This window comes from Nicotiana tabacum, chromosome 9, assembly GCF_000715075.1.
Source record: "Nicotiana tabacum cultivar K326 chromosome 9, ASM71507v2, whole genome shotgun sequence".
NCBI lineage: Eukaryota > Viridiplantae > Streptophyta > Magnoliopsida > Solanales > Solanaceae > Nicotiana > Nicotiana tabacum.
The window spans coordinates 3,453,057-3,477,357 of record NC_134088.1 but is presented as its reverse complement, the minus strand read 5'-3'; the positions used below and the strand labels follow the sequence as shown (position 1 = coordinate 3,477,357).

Here is a 24,301-nt window from a genome sequence, read left to right as displayed (position 1 = left end):
GGAAGATTTTACTGTTATGACAGAAATATACCTAATAATCTTGCTTAATTAAATACCGTATTATATTCGTTCATGATAGATTCAATACCATAGAAATATATGGTTGATATATTGTGGGCAGACGAGTAGTATTATTGAAACATGCTATTCATATAAAAGATCTGATTAATTAGCAACCATAGATAATCTGGAATAACGAGTGTGATTATTGAACTTAATAGGATTGATAAACTAACCACAACCCTGAAATCTTTATCTCCTCTGAATTAAAGTCTCATAATACCCATTTGCATTCTTGTTGATTTAGTTGATATTTGTTTAATTTCCGTAATAGTAGACTAATAGAAGAACATCACTCTTGATTATCTTGGACAATTAATTGATTTTAGTTTGCTTAGTTAACGATCAATCTAAGTCTTTGTGGGTTCGACATCTGATTTTTGAGTCACTTTATTACTTGACGACCACGTATACTTGCATGTGTGTTTGGTCCCAACATCGCTCCCAATGTTTACGTCAAATTCAAATAACTTAGTTTTAGCTATTTACTGCTATTAAAGAAGGAGATCTTGTCAAGCGCACTGGATCTATTGTGGATGTTCCTGCGGGAAAGGCTATGCTAGGGCGTGTGGTCGATGACTGCTTTTTCAATGATATCGAAACATTTTTGCCTCACATAGTGGTTTATGATATCAGGAATAGTGGTATATTCACATCTAATTAGGAGGACAGGGGGACATGGAAAAAGAATCATAGTGAGTCAAAGGTAACGTGAGAATATACATTACTTAACCATACTTAGGTGATAAATGACCATATGAAAGAACCAGGGTGGAGCAATAGTATAACGTACTGATTCAGACGAACCTAATAACTTTTGTTTAAGCCTTATATTTTTATTAAATTTTTTACTAATTGTTTGCAAATTTAGTCGTTCCCAATGGCTATCAAGGATTGAAAAGTATTAAAGATGGAGAAGGCAACGAACAACTTTTGGCATGGTGGAGGGAGCGTGACAAGACTTTCTCAACACTTTCAATAATAGCCAGGAGTATCCTTGCTATTCAAGTATCATCAATAGCATCGGAGAGTGCTTTTAGCGCGACAAGATTTCAAATCGGAGATCATAGACATTCATTAGCGGAGGATAGCCTACTTCAAATAGAACTCTTCCTAGAAGGTGGCTGTGTAGATTAGGTCCTCAATTCAAAAGAATTATATTTGTATGTGAAATTTGAAAGTTCTATTGATAAAATAAAAGGCACTAAGCCTTGAATTTTTTTTATGAATTGTCTTACACTCTTACTTACTTACTTAATGGCTTGAAATTATATTAAATAAATTATAATTCTATTATAATTATAAAAATATTTCATTACAAGTCTTTTGTTTTAATATATAATTCTTTACTTAGTTTCTTTATAATTTATTAAGTTTATTAAATAACTCAAAAAACTAGTTGTTACAAACTTTAAAAACTTAGTCATTGTTAAAAAACTAATAGTTGCCAAACTTAATGCTTAAATAATTAATTTTTTTTTTTAAAAAAGGCCTACTTAAGGCCCGCGAACCGTCCCGTCCCATCTTGTTTCTTAGCAGGGTGGGATGGGCCTACCATTTCGTCCCGTTTAGGCCCGTCCTGGCTAAATGTCGTTTCGTCCTGTTCCGACCCGTTTATTTAGTCCCATCCCGTCCAGTTGGACAACCATACGACGGAACATTAGTTTCAAGGGATATATATTTTTTTTTTGAAGTTAGACTTTAAATTACTTTGGACATCTTTTCTGTATTATCATTTCTAACTTGCTCCAAAATACTTATCCCTAACTTGATTCATCTACTCCCTCCGTTCACTTTTGCTTATTCATTATGGATTTTACACACTCCCTAAAAAATAATAAATGAAGTGCGTAATTTACCATCATACCCATATTAAATAATGCATATTTTTAATCGATTTGAGAAAATAATTTAAAATGAATAATTAATAATGTGGGTATAACAGAAAAAAAGAAATTATCTTATTTTGATATGCTAAAAATGATAAGTAAAAGTGAAAATCTATTTTTAGAATACTGGACAGTAAAAGTGAACAAAATGAGTATATAACTTTCCAAACATGAGATTTTTAGGGGTGCTACAAAGTGTATTTTATACTCCCTCTGTTTTAATTTATGTGAAACTGTTTGACTGGGCACATAGTTTAAGAAAAAATTAAGACGTTTTGAATTTGTGGTCCTAAACAAGTCAAAATGGGGCTCAGAATATTTGTATGGTTATAAAAACTTCTCATTAAGGGTAGAATTAAAAGTTTTAGCTAAATTATTTCCAAATTTAGTGAAGAGTAAATAGATTCACATAAATTAGAACAGAGCGAGTAACATTTATTTTTGGAAACTTAGACCAGAAAGTCCACATTTATCAAGTCTAGGTACAATTAGAGGGACCAGATTTGCAAAATTAAGAAAATGCAACTGAAAAAGACAACAAAAGTTATGTACTTTTTGTGATATTTCTATTTCCTCCTCCATATATCTCAACTCATGAAAAACACAACCCTCGAATGCCTCATACGCTATAAAGTTATCTGAGTTCTTCTTTCATATAGAAATTTTTTCCTAACGGGTTATTATAAATACCAAGGTATGATCTTTTTCTCGTTTTTTCTTCTTCTGGGTATGCTTTAATTTTGATTAAAAATCCTTAAATCTTTCCGGGGCATTCTTGATTAGAAAAGGGTAATTTTTTTTCCTAGTCTTTTCTTGTTGAATTGGATATTTTATTAGCTTAAGGAAGTGATTTTCTTATGTTAAATGTTTTGATCTTTTTTATGTCATTGTAAGTATAAATGTATAACCCTTGTGGCCTTGTTTTGCTTATTTGTTTATATATATGGCCTCTTAGGTTTTGTTTATCTTTTGTTATGTTCTCTCTGTTTTGCGTTGACTCTTTTGAGACTTACCCTGAAAAGGTTTGTATCATGTGTTTGTGGGTTGGTAAGTTATTTGGGGGGGGGGGGTAGGTGGTGGGGAGAGTGTTTCCTTCTGGAAAGTCATTTCTTAATGATGATGGTGTCAAGGCCAGCTTGCGAGCACCTCGACTATTTCATGAGTCACTTGCTATCTCCCATCAGCACATTTACGGGTAACTTTGTCCACCAAGGCTTAGGCAGATGGGAAGAAGTCGCCCAGTGTCTTTTGACTCCGCTTTTGAACGCGAAACCTCATGGTTCTGAACGAGGGGTGGGGTGTAGTGGGGGGTGTATTTTTTGGGAAGTCATAATATTGTTTATAGTGGTGTCTGTGTGCACCTCTAATATTCCACCGGATATATGCTACCTCCCACCAATATAGGTACAAGGTAAGTGGGTAACTCTGCCCACCAAGACTTAGGCTGATAGAAGAAGTCACCTAATGTTCTTTGACTCCACTGGATTTGAACTTGAAACCTCATGGTTCTGGAAAGTCATTGTGGAGGCAATGGTGTTAAGTTTAATAATTTCTGATGCACATTTAGTTGGTTGTTCTTGAGATAGGAAATTAGTGAGTGTTTGTATTATCCTGATAGGTTGCAGATATTTTTCTTTTTCTTTGTCGCTCTCTTCGTGGGGAAGAAAATGCAGTGTGTGTTTATTCTTAGTTGAACTATTAGTTTGTAAAGCTGTATAGCTTGGAAGGATTGAATTGTACAAGGATTAACAACTGTATGAAAGGATTAATTAGAAGGAAAGACCATAATGTTCACCAGAAAATTGATATATGAGAATCTTTCGGTCAGTGTTGTCAAAGAGTTATTTAAGGCGCGCTCAAGCTTGAAGTTTAGAAGAGCTCGGAAAGGGCACTTCGCCTCACTTAAGCTGTGCTTCAATGTAGGCAAGGGACTAAGGCGTGCACACTCATTGTCGATGCATTCTGTCTTGAATCTAGTTGTACTGAACAACAAATATAATTGACAAATAAGTGTATTAGTTGTTAAGGAGAACATTAGGAATGAATTTGTTACTTTTTTCTTAGATTACATATATATTTTTTTTTTCTTCTTTGCGCCTTTTTAATGCTAAAGCCCACACTTCAATTGCACTTTGCGCTTAAAGCCCTAGTAGACGTGGAGGGCTTTCTAGAGCTTTTCGCCTTTGAGAGCACCGTTTTCTATATTGTTGTGCAGAGTGTGCAAGCGTTTTCTTGAATTGCTAGAGATATTATTGTGGAAATTATGATGGGAGTGTTTCTTTCCAAGTGGATGTGGAACGATAAAGGCAAATACTTGGGAAGAAAACTTGCTTTTCTTTTCTTTCTTCAGGCATAGGCATCGTGTGGCTCGATTAGGAAAGCAACTGGATTGTCATAGCTATTTGAAGTTGAAATTAGCTATACAGGAACGCGTTTGAAGAGTAATGGAAGGGGACCATAACATTAGTACATTTCTTAAAAAAAGTTTTTTAAGAAATGTGCAGCACCGGGACGTGCTGAAGTAACATATCGTTGGAATTTAAAAATATTTAGATGTTGCTTTGCGTTTTTGGCATGAATTTGGTTGATTTTTAAAGTGGCGGCGCTAAAATGTTTAAAAGGTGATGAATGGTTCTTTATATGTACAAGTATGAAAAAATTTCCTTGCCTACTTGCCCGTTTCCCTCATCCGTTTAAAATGTAGCCAATATCTTCTACATTGAATTGATTCTACAATTTATCTTGGAAGAAGTTCAACTGAAGATTGTAATTTCTCTATGATCTGAATAAAATAACGAAACCCAGAGGTCCCTGCTTTCTTTCCTTATCAAGTGAATAAGTACTGGAAAATTATGTTAGCTATCTATATATTTTGCTACTGATATGACTAAAACTTGGTTTAGATCTTCTGCATCAGTATACGTTTTTTGATATGTCTTTATGATCCGTGATGCAATTGTTGCTCCAAATGGAAATACTAAAAGACGGGGTCTTCCTGTTTCCTTGTCTTATCAGAAGAATAAATATTTTTGTGAAGGAAATATGAGGTGAATAAATGTTTTCATCTCTCAGGCTCTGCGAGGAACTTTCTTAGAGAAATAAACTTAATAGTGTCTTACTAATAGTTAGAGCCATTAGCTGCAAATGGCTTTTAGACTTTGATTATTTAGAGGAAAGGCATGAGCACCACTAGCAGTACCTGGTGCCAAATTTATATTGGCATGAATATTGGTTAGGGTATTGAAGGGGAGCCTTGGCGTAGCTGGTAAAGTTGTTGTCATGGGACCAGGAGGTCACGGGTTCAAGCTGTGGAAACAGTCTCTTACAGAAATGCAGGGTAAAACTGCATACAATAGACCCTTGTGGTCCGACTCTTCCTCGGACCCCGCGCATAGCGGGAGCTTAGTGCACCGGGATGCCCTTTTTTATTTACAAATCCATTAGTATAGCGAGGTAAACTTGGTGCAATCTCTCGATTTTTGTCTCCGTGCATCTTGTCAAGTGTAGCTATGTAAGTCGGTTTGAGTTTTCCAAGGTTTCCTGATGCCACTATCATTATTTATTTAATTTTAGTGAAGCGATCCCAGTAGTGAAAGGTCAGAAAGGAGGATGCTGGTTCTGAAATAAAAAATATATTGAGCAAAACATTTTTCTTGGATCAACTACAGTTGCAAAAGTCGAGACCTTCTGTTTTCAGCCATTTTATTGGGACCGTTTCATTTACCAGAACTGTTTGCTATATGTTAAATAATGCTTTTACTTCTTCCTTTATGATTCATAGCCCTGGTAGTTTACGAAACTTAAGCTCCTAGCCTAAAATTGTTAAGCTGCATTTACTTAAAATAAAAATCTCATAGTTTATTTTCTTTCTAAAGCAGGTAAACATTTCCTAATTGGTGAAACCGTAAAACAAGTGTTGACCCTTCTTAGTTCTGGGGCCAAGTGAATAGATGGCCTCCAGAAGACAAGTACCAGCATCATATGGACGGTCAATACAAGCTCCAGGAATGGTGCTTCATGAAGAATTGACCGCTGGCCGCCGCCGCATTGATCAACTTCCTCCTCCTGAGCTTCGGGACAACAGATTGGCTGCTCGGGCAGCAGAGTTGGAACAACTTGCTGGAGACAATCATCGGTTGGCAGCTACGTACGTTGCCTTAAAGCAGGATCTTGCTGCTGCTCAGCGAGAAGTAGAGAAACTCAAAGAACATATAAGAAGTAGTCAAGCAGAAAGTGACATCCAGATTCGGTTGTTGCTTGACAAGATTGCCAAGATGGAGGTTGAACTTAGAGCTAGTGAGAGTACGAGGAAGGATGTGCAAGAGGCACATTTGCAGGCACGAAGCTTGGTAACAGCCAATATGGAGCTGAGTGGAAAAATACATCAAGCTATGCAAGAACTGGAAAGAGCTCGTGCAGATATCAAGAAGCTACCTGAGATGCATGCTGAACTTGATACCTTAAGGAAAGAACACCAGAAGCTGCGGTAAGTCGAAGCATGTCTTTTTACCAACCCTTCCTCCAGGAAAAAAGAAATAACCACAGGTCGTTACTATTTAATTGTCTTGACTTGTTGTTTAGGTGGAAGCATGAAAGAATTCTCCTACCCGTTACCCTTGAAAAAACTTGGTTAATTTGTTGGCAAGGTGTCTGGCTAAATATCAATCAATTATGCCACATTTCCAAACTAGTTGGGGTCGGTTTTAAGACTAATTAGGGGTTCTATAAAACTAGAGGTTCTCTAAATCTCGCATTTAGTCCTACGGAGTGTACAAGTTCCTAACTAGAATAAAAGGACTTGTGGATAGCACCGGATCTAATGTGAGCGCAACAATAATAACTGAACCTTAATTTTGTTTAGTATGTATTCTGCTAAAGCTCAATCGGATTTTATGCTTACGTCTGTTCATATTTTGGCATATTTGATGCAGTTTTAAATTAAGGTAAAACTTTTCCATGCCATGTTTCTCTTGGGGGCCTAGGGAGGACTATGTTGCTTGTAAAAATCCCTGCATTCTGCAAGGACTATTTTGCTTGTAAAAATCCCTGCATTCTGCATTCATGATTGTTCGAGACACGAAATACAGAGTATTTTCCTAATATTTTATCTTCTCGGAACATGCAGTAAGACCTTTGAGTATGAAAAAGGTTCAAACATAGAGAAAGTTGAGCAGATGAAACTTATGGAGAAAGACTTGATCGGCATGGCTAAAGAAGTGGAGAGATTGCGTGCTGAGGTGTTGAATGCCGAGAAAAGGGCTCAAGGTAATCAGTATGCTAGTTTTTGGCACAACAATATATGCTAGTTTTGGGCTCCTTATTATATTTGTATTGTTCATAATACAAACCGAGTATTTTCATGTTCTGTAGGTTTTGATCCTTATGCTCGGCCCTACATGAATTCAGATCCCATGTATCCCGCTCCTCTTATGCATGTTACGCCCCATGTTGACGGTTATCATATATCTCATATCCCCGTGGAGGTTGGCACAATGGGAGAGGGAAAGTATCCATATGGAAGTAGCATAGCTGTAAGTGCGGTAACTCCACCTCCTCCTGGTACTGGTGGCAACGCTACATGGGGAGGAGGTTATGATGCTCCACAAGCGAGGAGCTGAATTTTCTGCTATGTGTAGCTTGTTATGCTTGGCCGAGTTGAATCTTCTGAGATGTCACCTAGTTTTGCATCCATAGAATTTTAATCCGAAATTACTACGTGTTTTAGTAGCTCCAATGTAAGGTTTTGCAGGCTTGAACCAATGTTTAAGTAGTTTCAAAAGATTATAGTTTCCAATAGAATTGTACATTTCATTCACTATGTCAACTATTTTCACCTGCACATGCTTGGGGGCTTTAGGGGAGTTGTAGGGAATGACAATTCTTTGTTTTATGGCTCAACAGCAAAGGGTTTTTCTTGATTTAGCTCTTCTAGACAAACAGATAGAAATGCAATATGTAGTTGGATTTTGATAGGCAATGGCCTTTAAAACTAATTTTCAAGTAACTTTTTTTCTTCATAATGGTGGTATCGCAAAGATTTACCTCCGTGGAAAGGATGATTTATTCAGATCGACATGAGAGTCTAACTACATTGCCACAATCCATGTTATATATTTGACAGAGGTTTCTGGGTTAGTTGTGCGCAGGGGCGGAGCTAGGTGGACGGAGCCGAGTTCAGTCGAATCCCTTTCGCCGAAAATTACGTTGTGTATATAAGGTTAATTTTTTTAAAAAAAATATATATAGTAGATGTTGAATTTCCTTATTTTTTTCGCGTGTTTACGGTTTTTATTTTTGCTTCCCCCACTGGTTGTGTGCCCCTTAACATTTAAATAAATACTTGCCTACTCTTGATCAGCACTAGTATTGCGTAACTTTGCCAACAAATGCTTAAACAGATGGAAAGAAATTGCGTTATCCAATAACCGCCGGTACACTCTCATACCGCAAACTTAGTCGTATGCAAAGGTGAATTCAAGATTTAAGTCGGTGTTTGCACTAATTATTGCTGTAAATATGTATAAATAGATTTTTTAATTAGCTGAAACAAAAATCTTTATATAACTTCATAAAAGGTAAAGTTGATGATTAACTTATATGAATACAAATCTATCCTCTAGTGGTCCGCCAAAACGTTGTTCAATCTTGACCATCGAATAAACACAATGTATGTTTCCCAAATTCACGAGGAGTTTGTACATTCTAAAATCGAGGTGACAAAATAAGATTCACATGAAATTTTTTATATCTAAATGTAATTACATTTTCATGTGGGTAATTTTAATAATTAAAATGGAAGCACTTTTATGTTTGGAAAAAAAAAAAGCAAAAGAGAAGAAAAGATTTATTGCTTATTGCACATAATACTAAAATAAAATTATCAAAAATCGTGGTTATTTGTGAAAACTATAGTAACATTTTATGTTGGTAGATTTTATGAAAGAATAATAAAAGAATTTATGAAGTATGTTGGACGAATCCAAAATCATAATATGGAGAAAAATACACAATATTTTATAGTAAATCATTGTGAAAGAACTCCGACCAATAGAATAAATTTGTAAAAATAAAAATAAAAATTAAGAGTAAGAGAATTTAATATTTATCATATGATCTAATATTCTCGAATGCTTACTATTCTTTAATATAGCACGTTGCGCGAGCTCTAATACTAGTACATACTTAAAATACTACAAGCAACAACATGTAATTTTATTCTTTTAATATGATTACAGTATCAGGTAAACTTATGGAACCTCAATTATTCTATTGTAAACATGTATGTAATAACTCTGCCAACCAAAATTTAGACAGATTGAAGAATTACCTAATGCTTCTTTTTTTTTTTGGGGGAAAAATCCGCAGCTGCTACAACCTCTGCCATAGCCTCTACCCTTCAGGTGAGTACTTTGTGCTGAGCACTCTGTGTGTACTGGGTAAACATCCCCTATGTAATAGCTTACAAACCACACAGGAGATATAAATTACACTAGGCAAGCCCTGTGCAACATGCTCAACCTAGAAGGCATTGAGGGGGATTCGGTCCCAGGTCATATATATCGATGACCACCCTCCAAACCAACTGGGCAACTCGGAATGGTTGAGTCACCTAATGTTGCTACATAAGCTACTAAATTGAAAAATACCTTTTCGGTCAAAGAAAAGAAAAAAATAAAAAAAATAAAAAAGGAAAAACGAAAGAAAAGGGTAAAATGAGGAGGAAAATAAAATAAAATAAATACTAACATATCAGAATTGGTAAACCATAGGAATCGGATCCGAGATTATATTAACTTATAATCAAAACCCTTATTAATAATATAGCCATTTTTTTTTCCATTTTCAGTCGTCGTTGAAGCTTTGCTCTTTTTCGCTTGATTGCATCAGCCATGGCCGACGAGGTAACCCAAAATTATTCCAAGGAAAAAAAAAACCTAGTTTTATTTTGTTTTAATCGTTTATATTTTAATTTCTTCTATTCGTATTTAATAATTCAATTCTTGTTCATAGATTCAAAAGAATTCAATTGATATATGGTAAATTAAATTAAAAGTTCAATTTTTTAGAAAATTTCTGTATTTTATTGGCGATCTGTACAGTTCTTTGAAGAACCTATGTTGCTGGTTATTTTTAGTTGTTGTATATCTGCTCAGATATATGTGTGCGCGCGTGCACTCATGTGTGTGTGTTTGTGTTTGGGAATATTTGTTTTTGTGTGTAAGAATTTGCTTGTAGAGGTTATTGGACTTATAGGTTGTGGATGAATATGCAAATTGGTGTATGGAAAGGTGTGAAGTCTGTAATAGTTTTTGGCCCAAGCCTTTTTCATGTGACAAAATAAATGTGAACTAAAAGAAGGGGAAGTAAGTTGAATTTGGATGACTAGGTCGCGTAATTAAAGGATTAGGGTATTGGATTCGACTGGAATGTTGCATGGTGATCGAATGGTTTGCCTAAGCATTGGTGCCTGGTGGGCAGAGTTACCCGGTACCTGTGCTGGTCGTCGGAGGTAGCAGGTTCCATGTGAAATCTTCGAGGCGCACGCAAGTTGACAGGACACCGTTGTTATAAAAAAATGGTGATTGAATGAAGAATTTTTAGCACTTTTGTGAAACAGTACTTAGCTTTAGCAGCAATTTAGATTGAGTTTTGAGGTTTCAATCTCCAGCTTAAATGAGTTATAGAAATTGTCAGTTTGTTGCCAATAAGCTTCAAGTATTTTGTTTTTTAGTGAGATGGTGATAAGATAGTTGAATTTGTGTTCAGGTTAACAATTCAGTTAAGGCCAATAACATGTTCAAAGTTTTCACTATAGATATTATGCGAGGTCTGTCAGTGGAAATGACTGCTTAAGCTTCTCTCTGTTGCTAAGTGTCACTGCGTTTAAAGAGTTGGTAATGTGTTGTTACCACAAATTGCTGTTGGTTTTCACTTTTGAGGACAAGGAATCACTTATACTTGAGTATTTATAGGCTCATTTAGTCATCATTTAGAACTTTGGAGTGGGTAAAAAAGTATTAATGCTCTTAATATTTGGGGATTCGGTTCTCCAAGGGGTAGCTTTATTTGGGGGAAAAGAAGTCTAACGAAATGATGATTGGTTGTGACGTTCTCAGCATCGCGGTTTTTTTTTTTGTTTTGGGCTGGTTTTTGTTTTATCTGATTCCTTTCCATATAATGTGACTATGTTTACCTGTTACATGAAGTTTCTCGATTGTGTTTTCAGTTTGGTCTAAATATGTTGGTTTTCGTTGTGAGCTATATTTCCGCTTCAGAAATTGACCGAGTGCAGCGTCCTAGATCTGCTTTTGATTGAAGTTCTAAAGTGTATACATCTGTTTCTGCATATTCTGGTGTTTAGAAAACTTCCATTTCATAATATGGAAAACTTTATCATTCTTGACGTATTCAGTAATATATTGATAAAAGGTAAAAACAAATTGATAAAAAAAATGGAAGATGGCCGGCAGTTATGACTTCTCTTTTTAAGGTTTTTTTCTGTTACTTCGTGAATCTATTACTTCACTTGGATTACTTGTAGAGCTGTGGTACTTGTTACTGACATTCTGTTTCTTCCTTCTCCTTTGTGTGCCTTTCAGATTGAACTTAAGACTGCTCCAGCTGATTTCAGGTTCCCAACAACCAATCAAACAAGGCACTGTTTCACACGCTACGTCGAGTTTCATAGGTAAGCTCCCATGCTTTTACACAATTTTATACTTCAGAGACTTGTTGCATTGCTTATATAAACATGACATTTAATGGATTTAGAATCCCTTTAATAGACTAGGGAATTTATCTTATTTCTTATCTGAAAGAGTACAATGAAGGCTGAACTCTCAATAGTGAAAAGCTGCTACAGACGGTTTGAAGTTCTGCTTAATGCATGCCTTTTCTCCGGTGAAACAATATAGTTAAATTTTATGATGTAACAAATTGTGTAGTCACTCTTTACTAATTCAAAAATGAAAAAATAAAAAGTTGTGTAGACACACTTATCATCCCCTCATCCACCAACCAAAAAAAGTTGTTTAAAGAGACGATATGATGGATTTAGTGTCCAGCACAGCGTGGAATTGGTCTGAGACCAAAGTCTATTAATTTGTGCGTTTAATCTTATGAAAAAAGAAAAAAAATTGCTGGTCTAATGTAATCAGCTTTTAGAAGATCGTTAAACTTGATACTGTTTTTTTTTTTAGTTTAAAAAAAGGTTACATTTTAGTCGGAAAAAAAGTACCAAGGAGGTACTTTAAAGTACAAGCAAAGAGATTCTGGGATAGCTGTTACATAATCAGCTCAGCCTATTCAAGACTTCCAAATACTTAAATTGGGTTTCAACTACACTTTCTTTACGCCAAAATTATAAATTCTGCGAACATCTATTCTCTACAATGGAAATATGACTGCTGTTGCCTTCAAAACATTTCCTATTTCTTTCCAAACAAATGGTCACATGATGCAGAGAAGGGATGGTTTTCCAGTTCTTCTTCATTCTTTTGCCCACTTTCTGACTTTGTCTACCTTCCAAAAGACCTCTTACACTGTAAGTCATAACCGATTACACTCTGCAAATGTTTAAAAAAGAGGTCCAAATCTGTCCATCATATTTACAATGGAGTAATAGATGGTTTGGAGATGCTTGTTTTTTCTCACAAAATAATCACCTGCTGCATATAGCAAATCTACTCCCTTTACAGTAGACGTCTTTTATTATGGAGTTTCAGGTTTCTCACTCCTACACCTCTAGCTTCTTTATTCCTCATAACCACTTGCCAGCATTTGTCTTTTCTGATTTACCTTCCCAAAACTGACATAGTGTGTTAATTTTCCTCTCAATTGCTGATGGCATAGGGAATAGAGACATTAGGCAGGTTGGGATCCCATCCTTATCATCTCACAATTGATTAAAGTCAATATTCCTCCAAAAGATAATACTGTTTATTCCGGATGGACCGCTTTCTAACCTTGTGACCTGGTCAACCTTGAATCATTCTTGCAATGTATCGATTATCTGAAGCTGTTGTTTTGAGGCTTGGCCAATTTCGTGGTTGTTTTACCAACTCTTGTCCACAAATTTCAGGTGTGTTGCTGCAAAGGGTGATGAGGCTGCTGAATGTGGTAAATTTGCGAAATACTACCGTGCACTTTGCCCCGGTGAATGGGTGAGTTATGCTTATTAACTTGTATTTTGGTGTGTTTCAAGTTGTAAGGTATCTTGTACTTTGCAGTGTCATAGTTCACCACTTTGCCTTTTCTCATTAATTCTTCTCCCCTTCCTTTCCTTGAATTATTTTTGTTTTCAATTGATCAAGCTTGTTTATTGGAGCTTTACTTGCCTTTGAATACCTTACAGAAGTTTAAGCCATAGTTTGATACGATAGGGGATTTCAATATTGACCATGTACTTTGCAGTTCTCAAAATATAGACACTGATACAACAACATAGCCATTATAATCCCGCATAGACAGGGTCAAAGTATCGACACTGTATTTTGTGAATTTGCCTAGTATGATCCTTGTGTCGGGATGCTCTGCCCCACCGAAGCACTTCTCCTTAACTCTTCAAATAGAGCACATCAGGATATGTTTTCACCATAGGGCTTATAGACACCGGCATGTCCTCCATAATAACTACGCCGAATGAAGCATTATTGCTTTCGAGTTGGTATATGGATGGGCCAACGGTTAAATATTTTGTTCACTCAACACATATGTATGTGAGTCGGAGCTAAATCTTGTCCCTAAAGACATATCTGAATGGTGATTGGTCCATAAGAATTCTCAGTCATTTTAAGCTCGCACTTCCCTTTCCTTTTGCTTCATAAAACACACAGTTGGATTCATATACCTTTGCCTGCTAATTTGGAGTCAACAATCGTTAGCCACATGATAATCAACCATCTGGAGCTGTGATTGTTTCCTTAGTCATTGCATGACTATAAAATAATAGAAACTCCAAGATAAACATGTCATAATATCCCATTTCAAGTGTCATTTTTAAAGAGTGGTATCTGGACCAGCTCGTGTGCGCCGTGTCTATTCTATCGAGTATCTGCATCTTTCCACTAGTATAGGTATCAGGTAAGTTGTGCACCAAGGGTTAAGCAGACAAGAAGAAATCGCATAGTTATTTGTTTTCTGCGTCTATTGAGATTCGACCACTAGTCTCCCATAATCTTCTTTCCAACTTCATCAGTAGTTAGGCCATACTCCTGGGTGCCATGTGTATTTTGATTGATTGTGCATTCATATAAAAAGAAGAGTCGAATTTTTTCTTTAAAGAAATTTTTAAAAATGAATTTTCTTTCTTTTATTTAAATGTGTTAATGTAAGAGTTTTGAAGTGGAGATCAGTTTGTAGCTCCAATCTCTTTATTTTTGAATTTTTGCTTAAAAAATAATTCTGGTAATTTTTTTTCCCGAATATTTGCTAGTACATGAATCGGTCCTATATTTTCCTTGGTAGTAAGGTACCAGAAAAGAGTTGAAGAATTGGGCACCGAAAAGCATCTATTAGGTAAACTTGAGATATTTCAGTGCACCAGAGGAAGGAGTAGAGCAATAAACTTGGGCTAGGGGAACTAAAAGTTCAGTGATCTCCAAACTTGATTTTTTATTCTTCTAACACTTCTTCTAGGATGGATAATTACTTTATCTCAACCATATATCATTTTTAGCAAACAAGTTCATGGTCTCTTGACTCTGACATGACGATAAGATCATCTATCCAACACGGATATATATGATTTCCACAAGTTTTTATGTATTTAGGGTGACAATATATCTGACATGGTTATAACAGGGACATGTCATGACTAATTGAAGGGGTTTGGGGAGTTGGTTCAAAGGCGCTCTAAATCAATCAACAGCCCCTTAAACCCAAAAAAAGTTGGGTTTGGTTATAAGAAGTGGGTTGAGAACCATGAGGTCTCAGGTTCAAATCCCATCGGAGACAAAAACTTTAGTGTTCCTATCTGTCCAAGCCTTGGTAGACAGAGTTACCTGGTACTTGTTGTTGGTGGAAGGTAGCAGGTATCCCGTGGAATTAGTTGAGGTGCACGCAAGCTGGCTAGACACCACAATTATCAAAAATAAAAAAGAAAAAGAATCATTAGTAACCAAACCCTACCTATGCAATTTGTAAAAGCTTTTCTTCTTTTGCATAAAACTCTTCCAAATTTTGAACCAAACGCCACCTAAATAATTGGTACTATGCAAATTATGGATAGGCTAAAGCTAGAGATTCCCTCTTTTTTTTTAATTTTTTTGATGAAGGGATTCTCTAAGTCTGACATTTTTCCTATGTGGAGTCGTGGACGTACAAGCATCTAACTAAATAAAAAAGAACATTGACTAATCCCAACTAGTTGGTATCACCAATCTGGATCCCTTGTTTGTATTGCTCTGTTTCTAGCAAAGTCAAAGGCTTTAAGATGTGATGATTTAATTTCTCTTAGTTTGTCACAATTAGACATCTCATAGCAATAGCAACAACAACAACAAACCCAGTTTAATCCCATAAATGGGGTCTGGGAAGGGTAATGTGTAGAGAGGCTGCTTCTGATAACCCTCGGCTCAAGGAACAGTAGATACTAGACATCTCATAGCGTATGCTTTTATTAGTCCTTGATACTTGCAGTTGATCATGCAGTTTGAACTTTGACGTTAAACTAAGCTAACATCAAAGGCTGGTTGTGTATAATATTCCATCTTTCCTACGTCGAATTGATGAATTCCTTTATCTTTTGCCATCACTAGTAATAGCTTTTTCTTAATTCGCCTGTTTCTGCAGGTTGAGAGGTGGAACGAGCAGAGGGAGAACGGGACTTTCCCAGGCCCTCTTTAATTTGAAACATCGGATTGCAGCATCCTTTTGGTTATGAAACATTGGTTTCCATTTTAATGTTATTTGTTTGGAAGGGTAAAACCTTGTTTCCTTTTGAATTGTCAAGGGATCATCAATAAGGAACTTCTTCCTACTTGTTATCACTTGAAAAGCCCTGCAGCTTTATGCAGTTTCGCTGTTTTTATTCCTTGGATTTTATAGTTGTTTATTCAAAGGTTAAAGACATGGTTTTTTATGTGCTTCTTTCTGCTTTGGTTTTCTTCTCATGTTTTTGAATCAGTCTTATTTCTTCTATTGACAAGAAGATAGTTGCTGATATAACGGAATTGTGACTAGGGGTGTCAAATGGGAGGGTTGGGCCGATTTTGGGCGGGTCAAAATATGTTAGAGTCAATAAAGAGAATTTTTCATAAAGTACCATCTTTTAGGTCTAATTAGCCATTTATAAATATCTTTTGCTATATTATGTGTAATAGATATTTTTTATGTTTTTATACAATGTATTTTATGTATTTAAGCTATTGTATTCATTAATACAATAGAAAAAATAGGCGTTAAAAAGGGAATTCCAGCTAAGGTTGATATGTATTTAATTGTATTCACGCGACATTAACGTGAATACAGTAACGTATCTGCGCAAAAACTGGAAGGTTAAACTAGTTAAAAACGGAAGGAAATCAAATCACATAATATTCTCTTAATTTAACTCAACGAACAAAAACTAGTACACATTAATCTGTATTCTGCCATACACGATTCAATAAAAAAAGCAGCGAAAACCAGAGGAACGATGAGGGCTGAAAACAGAAAAAATACAACTGAAAACAGTTGAATAAAACAGTTGAATACAACTGACAACAGCTGAATACAGAGAAATACATATGAATAATACAGTTGAGAACAACTGAATACAGCTGAAAGCAAGAAAAATACAACTAAATACAGCTGAATAATATAGTCGAATACAACTGACTACAGCTGATTAAAACAATTGAATACAACTGATTACAACTGAAACATATGAATAAAACAGTTGAATACAACTGACTACAGTTGAATACAGAGAAATACATATGAATAATACAGTTGAGAACAACTGAATACAACTGAAAGCAAGAAAATACAACTGAATACAGCTGAATAATACAGTTGAATACAACTGACTACAGCTGATTAAAATCCTTCCCCTTGACAGATGAAGCTTCAGAGATATGGATTTTCCTCTCTTCCGGAATGGGAAGACTTGTTTCTTTTGAAGATTTCTCAACTTGGACTTCTTTCGATTTGTCATTGTGTAATTTAGTTCTTCTCTCTGAAGATTTAGTTGCTGATACACCTGCAAAATCTGACTCCGCCTGAGTTATTTGCAACGAGAAAGAGGGCCCATCAAAATTGAGAATTTTGGTGGGTATACCTCTGGTTATCATCTTGTGTGGCGTTGAATCCGACATTGGAGAGACAAAACGAAAACTTCCTGGTGAGTAAACAATAACAATGGTTATTGTTTCAGAAACAAATAAAAATCTGTATCAAAATCAGAGAAACTAAATATTTGTATCAAAATCTAAGAAACTAAATACTTACCCCAATAACCTGTATCAGGAATAAACCAGTGATTTTAGAGACAAAAGAACTGGGGAGTGATAATGGCGGAGACCTAGCGAATTTGGGTGAGAGAAGAAGTATGAATCGTGGGTTTGTGGGAGAAGAGAGTAAAGTGCATGCAAAAAGATAGAGAGAGAACGTGGTTAGTAAGATTTACGTTGATTATGTGAGAGAAAATCCTAAAAAGGAGAGAGAAAAATATTATTTAGCATATGTGGTGCCTTAAATGTAGGATGTAACTATAATTAGATATTTTGCTATAAAGGATAAAAGGTATCTATAGGATGTAATATTTTAAAATGGTATTTATTTAAAATAAATAAGGTACTAAGCTTTTCTATAGGGTGTAAAATTTCCGTCAATAAATGGGCGTGTCAAATGACTTGTCCAATACTCCTTTCGGTTCACAATAAGTGATTTTTTGTGGTCCAAAATAAGTGATTTTTTCAGATTTCAAGAATGAATTAATTATTTTTTTCTACACTGCCTTTGGAATATGTGTTAGGAGTGTTTATGTGAAGAGACAGTAAAGGTTAATATGGCCAATTTCATTGCTAAATAATGTTAAAATGTGGATTTCTTAACCTATGTGAAAACAATCAAAAAATTAATTATTATGGACCGGAGGGAGTAGTTACTTAGGCTGAGATGTGCTGAGTCCAAATGAGCTAAAATTTCGGTTAAAGTTTATAAACATGTGACTTTTGACCCTCCCCAAGATTTTTCATATTTTAGCACGTAAATATTTAATTTAGGCATAATATAGATATTTTAAGTAATATTGACTCTTTTACTTTATTTTATTACAAGGAAATAAAAATCACAAAAATAGGTTCATTAATGTTTTGTAGTCATTTTTAATCTTAAAAATCTTTAAAAAAAAATAATAATACAAAAATAGTATCGTATTTTTATTTTAATATGATATTTGAAAATACCAAAATAGGTTTGTTTTAATGGTTAGTTTTATTTTAGTAATTATTTGAATAGTAGAATTAATTAAACAATGAGACCGTATTTTTTAATTTCGTTCGCAGGGAAAGAATAAAGCTTGGGCTCTAGCAACCCATTTTTAGGCCTAATTTTGGACCTAGCCCATAATTTCCAAGCCCAGAATTCCTAGGCCCATACCCCTTAACCTAAAAACCCTACAACTATCTAGACCTAGACTCTACAATATAAGAAGGACCTAACGAAAATCTGAGAAAAAATAATGCTGAAAACGGACTGGGAAAAGTTGCGCAACCTTTCACAAGAGCCCCACCCCCGTCATCGTCTTCTTCGAACCACCCCACACCCAAACGACCCCCTGAACTTCTTCTTCTTCTTCATGAAGAACAAAGAAAGAAGACATCAGAACCGAACAGGGTGAGAAGTCAGTTGTTTCTCTTGGATTTTTGGACTGAACCTAGATACACAAACGACCCCTGATATCATCTCCTTCACCCCCGCCAGCCACGCCGCCAGTCCGATGGAAAACACAGTTCCCATCCATCGAGCAACCCATCTTTTTCCTCAGCTGAAAGACCAGACCCTCATGAGTTTCTTCTTCATGAAGATCTAACAAAAACCAGAGAACACAAAAAGAACCCTACGTGAGCTTGAGCCATTTTTAACAGAGAAAGGACCTTTCAGCTTCTGTTTCTTCCCGTTAACAAAACTCGCCAAAAACCTTGAACACCAGCTGATGTTCTCTTCGTCTTCCTCCTCCAGCAGCTCGCCTGAAAAACGAGCTCCAGCCGAAAACCAGAACACACCATCAACAACCACCAACGAGTCCAGCCGTGAATCCCGTTCGTGAATCCCAGTTTACTGCCTTGCAAAAGTTTCTGAAGCATCCCTTTCTTCTACTGGATAGCAGTTGCTTTGAGTTTCGATGTAGAGTTTTCCGGCGCCAATTTGAGGTTCCGGTTCGTAGTTTTGGCATTTCAGTCCGCCGATCGTGGCTCTGTTTGGTATGACGAGTGATATTGTAAATCTCCAACTTTGTTTATCAACATAGAGCTATTTTGAATTCATTTCTAGATCCATCAAGGACAATGTGTTCTCTCAAGTGCAAACGTTTTGCTGCTTCTAACTCCTTGGAATGGGAAACAATTCATTTTTTTTATCTAAAAGAAATCTGAGTGTTTTTGAATCTATTAATTAATTCATAAAGTGGTTTCATGGAATTGAAGAAATCAAACAGGGTTTCGTGGGCTATTGGACTTAATCTTTGTCAGCGTAAACAATGATTAAAGTGTGGGTTTGAATCCGTGTTTGTTGAGTTTCCGGTGCTAATTCGGATTCCGTCTGCGGTTCGACACAATTTGAGTGTTAACATTGAAACAACTGATTTTCCGGCTATATCGAGGTCCAATTCTTTCATTCTCTCTTTGTTTTATTCGAGCTTAATGTTAATTATTTGTTTGGTGATGTGATCCCGTTGTTTCTGTAATTGTTCTCCGTAGTTTTGAATTTGCTCGCTCGGTTATCTGCTCGTGTTTACTCGAATTGGTTATAGCTGAACATGATTTTGTCACAGTATAGAAATTGGATTGCTGAACTACGTCACATTAGATTAAATGGGCTCGGGTGTGCATTTCATGTGACCCTACCATAATTTTGAATAATAATAATGAAATAAACATGTTTAAAATCCGGGTGTGCATTTCATGTGACCCGATTCTAATTTTCAATAAGGTTAAGTGTGAGCACGTGATTTTTGCCCTATATGAATTATTCCAACAAATTCAAAACAAAATAATTTCTTTCAGTGTTTGCAATTTTGTTGGATTTCGTGGCATTTTCTGTTAATTATTTGCATTTGTCTGTGCACGTTTATTTTATTTAATTCATGAAAAATACAAAAAATATGTTGCATCTGCATTTAGGATTTAATTTTATATTTTTAGATTAATTAGAAAATTAGTTTGTTTTATAAAAAATGAAAATCACAAAAAATAATTCATTTTGCATTTTTACTTTTTAATTTTGAATTGTATAATTTTTCTTTAAATTTAGGATTTAATTAATTATTGTAAATACCATGATGAGTGATTAATATAATTGGGTAGGTTAATTTATCTTAAAAAATTATTATTATTTAATTTAGGGTTTATTTTAATTTTGAAAAGAAAAGAATTTTGGAAATTGAAAAGGAAAAGAAAGAAAAGAAAGGAAATCTAAATCTGGGCCAAAACCAATCCAAATTTCCCCAGCCCAAACGAAAACTACCCAATACCGGCCCAAACCACCCTAACCCGGTCCGGCTTCCCCCAAAACTAAACGACGTCGTTTCAATAAGTATTGATCTGAGCCGTTGATCTCCCCTTGATCGAACGGCTCAGAACTGAAGCCCCAGGGGTATTTAAGTGTCCGAAACCTTTCCCCCTCCTCAGAACCCCTTCTGCTCACCACCCCCACCAAAAACACCCCGAAACCCTAGCTAAGCCGCCCCCAAATCCCCGGCCTCCGGTGGCGGCGCTACCTCCAAACGCCACCAAAATCACACCACCGAACCACCCTGACCCCCTCGTTCCGAATCCCCACTCCGTTTCCCTCGAATGTAGCCCGATATTCTCGAATAGAGATCAGAAGATGAACCATAAAATCCCCAGGTCTCAAATCAAGGTTTCATTGCAGATTTTAAGGCTCAGTTCGACTTTAATCGCGTGTTTTTGACAAAGAACATGCGATTAATCTCAGATTGGGCCGAAAATTGGAGATTTCGAAGAGTAAATGCTATTTCTTATTTGTCCAAGATCCCTAGGTATTCTTCTTTCCCCTTTGGTATTTTGTTTCCCCATCCTCACCTTCTTCTACTGTTTCTCTTATTTTCTGATTTTTATTCTGTTTCTTTTTCTTCTTTATCTTCCGTACCTGCATGTTAGATTTAGGATGTGTGTGATTGTAAGTTGGGTCTTGTGTTCGAGTTCGGATAGTTTGAATTTGCATTGTCTTTTGGGCTTAACTTTGTTCCGAGTCTTCAGGGTCTTAATTTGAACGTTTGAGTTTCGGGGTTTTTCTTAGTATTGATTGAATTCACAAGATTAAAAAGCCTAATGGAGAATTGAACAAGATTTTTAGTAGACCTATCGAGTTGGGTCAACTTGACCCAATTAGCTTGACCAATTGACCCGGGTGGTTCTGGGATAGTTTCAGAGTCTTTAAAGGGTAGTCTAGGGAATTTGCCTAAGGGAATCTTGCTATAACAGACTAGGAAGCTTCTAGGAAGCTAGGGAAGGGGTTTGTTCTGATTTTTTGTTTTTTTAAAGGGTATCTGAGCTATAATAAAAATGAAAAAGAGGGCAAAGTGCAAAACGAAGCCTGCCCTAATAGCTTGCCTATAAGGCAGCTTTTCTTGCCTTTCAAGGCAGACCCAAGGGCTAAAAAAAAGAAAAAAGCTCAGAAAAATACAAAAATGCCAGAAAGTTTACTGTTTCATTGTGTCTTCTGTTAATTTCTGCAATTTTCCTGGTGGTGCAACAAGTTCTAAAATCAGCTTGGCTGAAGTTCTGCCTGGTCCATTGTTTGGGTTGAATGAGTTTCTGGATGTTTACTTCAAATTCTGGGTTTGAAATTTAATTTTAGAGCAGTTGGTTGGTTCTGTTGATTGGGTTTTGCTGCTGACCTTTGCTCTTGCTACTGCTATTTGCTGATCTTATTACCTCTCTCTTATTTGTGCTCTCAGGTATTTTCTTATCCCCTTTGCTAACAAATGAAGTGCCACAAGTTGGAGCCAGACTGAATTTGTATGCAGATTTGGATGTTCAAATTGGAATTCGAATAGAAATCTTGTTTAGATATTAGATTCTATTAGCTTCTGCTGTTTATACCTTTGTGTTCTTGTTATAATTCATGTGTTAAGCTATGTATGTATAGTTTGCTTGGTTTTAACTGTAGCCAATTGATGTTTCTGTACAGTTTACGCCTCAGTTTAAAAGGTATTATTTTTGATTGCTGTATAAGGTTCTTATCCATGCCCCCAACTCGTTTTCTTCCCTCCTCAATGGTCGAAAAGGGTATGAGCAAGGTCATTGTTAGATTTTGGCTTCAGGGATTCGATCCTGAAGTCCTTGCCTGTAGCCAGCGTTGCCAAAATATTTGGGTCGTTGGGCCTGAATATTATTGGAGTCTCTTAAATCCAAAAGAGTTCCCCTACGTTGAGGCAGATTTGTTTCTCAGAAGTTTGGGCCTGTTTAATTCAGGCTCTTCCGCTAACAAAATGGTTCAATGAAGCCTTGTTGATTGGAAGGGATTTGTCAAGTACTTTAGTGTTAAATAATTAGGGTCTTGAAAAGGAAATTTGAGGCAAGCCATAATTAGACACTTAGTAACAAATGACTCTTGTGTTAATTTCATAATGTAGATGTAAAATAACAAATGTTCGTAGAGAAACCTTTAGGGCCGTTTAAAATACTATCGTGATTGTGGACACGTTCGCGTGATACAGTTATGATTTCTTTAAAAATAAATCGGAGTATACGTTTGCGTAACTTCGGCTAAACTTTCTTAATAATACAAAATGTTATTAATTATGGACACGTTCGCGTGACATGATTTTTGACGCGCCAAAGGGAAAGAGTATACGTACGCATAACTCAATTCTTTAACTACGAATAATCAAGTGATTTAAAAGCAGTAATAGATAAAAGCACATAGGATCTAAAGTCAGTAATTAAACAATTTTAATAAGCCAAGTATGATCAAAGCGACCGTGCTGGAACCACGGAACTCGGAAATGCCTAACACCTTCTCCCGGGTTAACAGAATTCCTTACCCGGATTTCTGTGTTCGCAGGCTGTAGAACAGAGTCAACTTCCTCGATTCGGGATTTTAAACCGGTGATTTGGGACACCCTAAATTATCCCAAGTGGTGACTTTGATTTTTAATAAATAAACGATCCCGTTTTGATTGTCCTTTAATTGGAAAAACTCTTTTGTATTTATACCCTTTACGGGGTGTGGTAAAAAGGAGGTGTGACATTAAGTAGAACGTGTCGTGAACCGCGGGTGCATTTTATGTAGCGTGGCTTACAATGTGTTTTAAATAACCTTGAATTTTTCTGAAATATTAAAAGCGGTTTTAAAGTTAAAATTGCACATAGGTTCAAAAATGTTTTAAATCAGATAATTATGCTTGTTATAATAGTTAAGCGACTATGCTAGAACCACGGAACCCGGGAATGCCTAACACCTTCTCCCCTGTTAACAGAATTCCTTACCTGAATTTCTGGTTCGCGGACTGTAATACAGAGTCAATCCCTTTCCTCGATTCGGGATTTGAACCGGTGACTTGGGACACCATAAATCTCCCAAGTGTCGACTCTAAATCTTTTAATAATAAATCTCGTTTCGATTGTCCTTTAATTGGAAAAACTTCCTTATACCTTACGGGGTGTAGGAAAAAGGAGGTGTGACAAAGTTCAACCCACCCAACTCTTATTAGGCTTTACTTAATATGTGTTGTTTTTTCATGAATTGTATAATTACTAAAAAAGATTTTTTTTATTTTGTTATGGTCATATATAACAAATCAAACAATATAAAATTATTTCTAAGATATTTTGACAAAGTTACTAATGGATCAATTTAGGCTAAAAATTTGCCCCACTTTAAATGGGTGAGTCAATAATCAGCCCAACCTCGAACGGATTGGGCGAATAATTTGGGCTTGGCAAATTTGACAGCCCTAATTGAGACAAACAAGTCTCTCTTCAGTAATCCTAAAGGAGAAGTTTACATCAAACTGCATGAGTTTACTAGGCTGCAATAAATATGTCAAAGAGTGAAAAACTTGGAAGACAACAATATAATTTTTCTTTCTAGTTTCCTTTGTTGAAAGAAATTGATATATAGGAGTTCAAACTTCAAACTTCAAACATTTCCTTGATTAATTAACACAAAAATTTATTCTTTTG

At 35.9% G+C, this 24,301-nt stretch overlaps 2 protein-coding genes and 1 long non-coding RNA gene across 4 annotated transcripts; all 3 read left to right on the top strand.

The window, feature by feature from the left end:
• The first annotated feature begins 2,511 nt into the window (after positions 1-2,511).
• Positions 2,512-7,847, top strand: LOC107808537 (protein FLX-like 4). 2 transcript variants are annotated; one of them, XM_016633073.2, is made up of 4 exons: positions 2,512-2,643; positions 5,825-6,435; positions 7,075-7,214; positions 7,320-7,847. In XM_016633073.2, the coding sequence occupies exons 2-4, from the start codon at positions 5,900-5,902 to the stop codon at positions 7,565-7,567; spliced, it is 924 nt and encodes a 307-aa protein (XP_016488559.1). In that variant the 5' UTR covers positions 2,512-2,643; positions 5,825-5,899; the 3' UTR covers positions 7,568-7,847. The 2 variants fall into 2 exon arrangements, with proteins under 2 accessions (XP_016488559.1, XP_016488557.1); XM_016633071.2 differs by having other exon boundaries at positions 2,526-2,643; positions 5,828-6,435.
• A 1,838-nt stretch (positions 7,848-9,685) lies between these two features.
• LOC107808539 (cytochrome c oxidase subunit 6b-3) lies at positions 9,686-16,029 on the top strand. Its single transcript, XM_016633074.2, has 4 exons — positions 9,686-9,850; positions 11,549-11,637; positions 13,030-13,111; positions 15,741-16,029. The coding sequence occupies exons 1-4, from the start codon at positions 9,839-9,841 to the stop codon at positions 15,792-15,794; spliced, it is 237 nt and encodes a 78-aa protein (XP_016488560.1). The 5' UTR covers positions 9,686-9,838; the 3' UTR covers positions 15,795-16,029.
• A 1,282-nt stretch (positions 16,030-17,311) lies between these two features.
• LOC107808540 (uncharacterized) lies at positions 17,312-22,213 on the top strand. The gene is made up of 2 exons (XR_001653163.2): positions 17,312-19,752; positions 22,072-22,213. It is a non-coding gene; the product is annotated as an uncharacterized LOC107808540 (long non-coding RNA).
• The last annotated feature ends 2,088 nt before the right edge of the window (positions 22,214-24,301 follow it).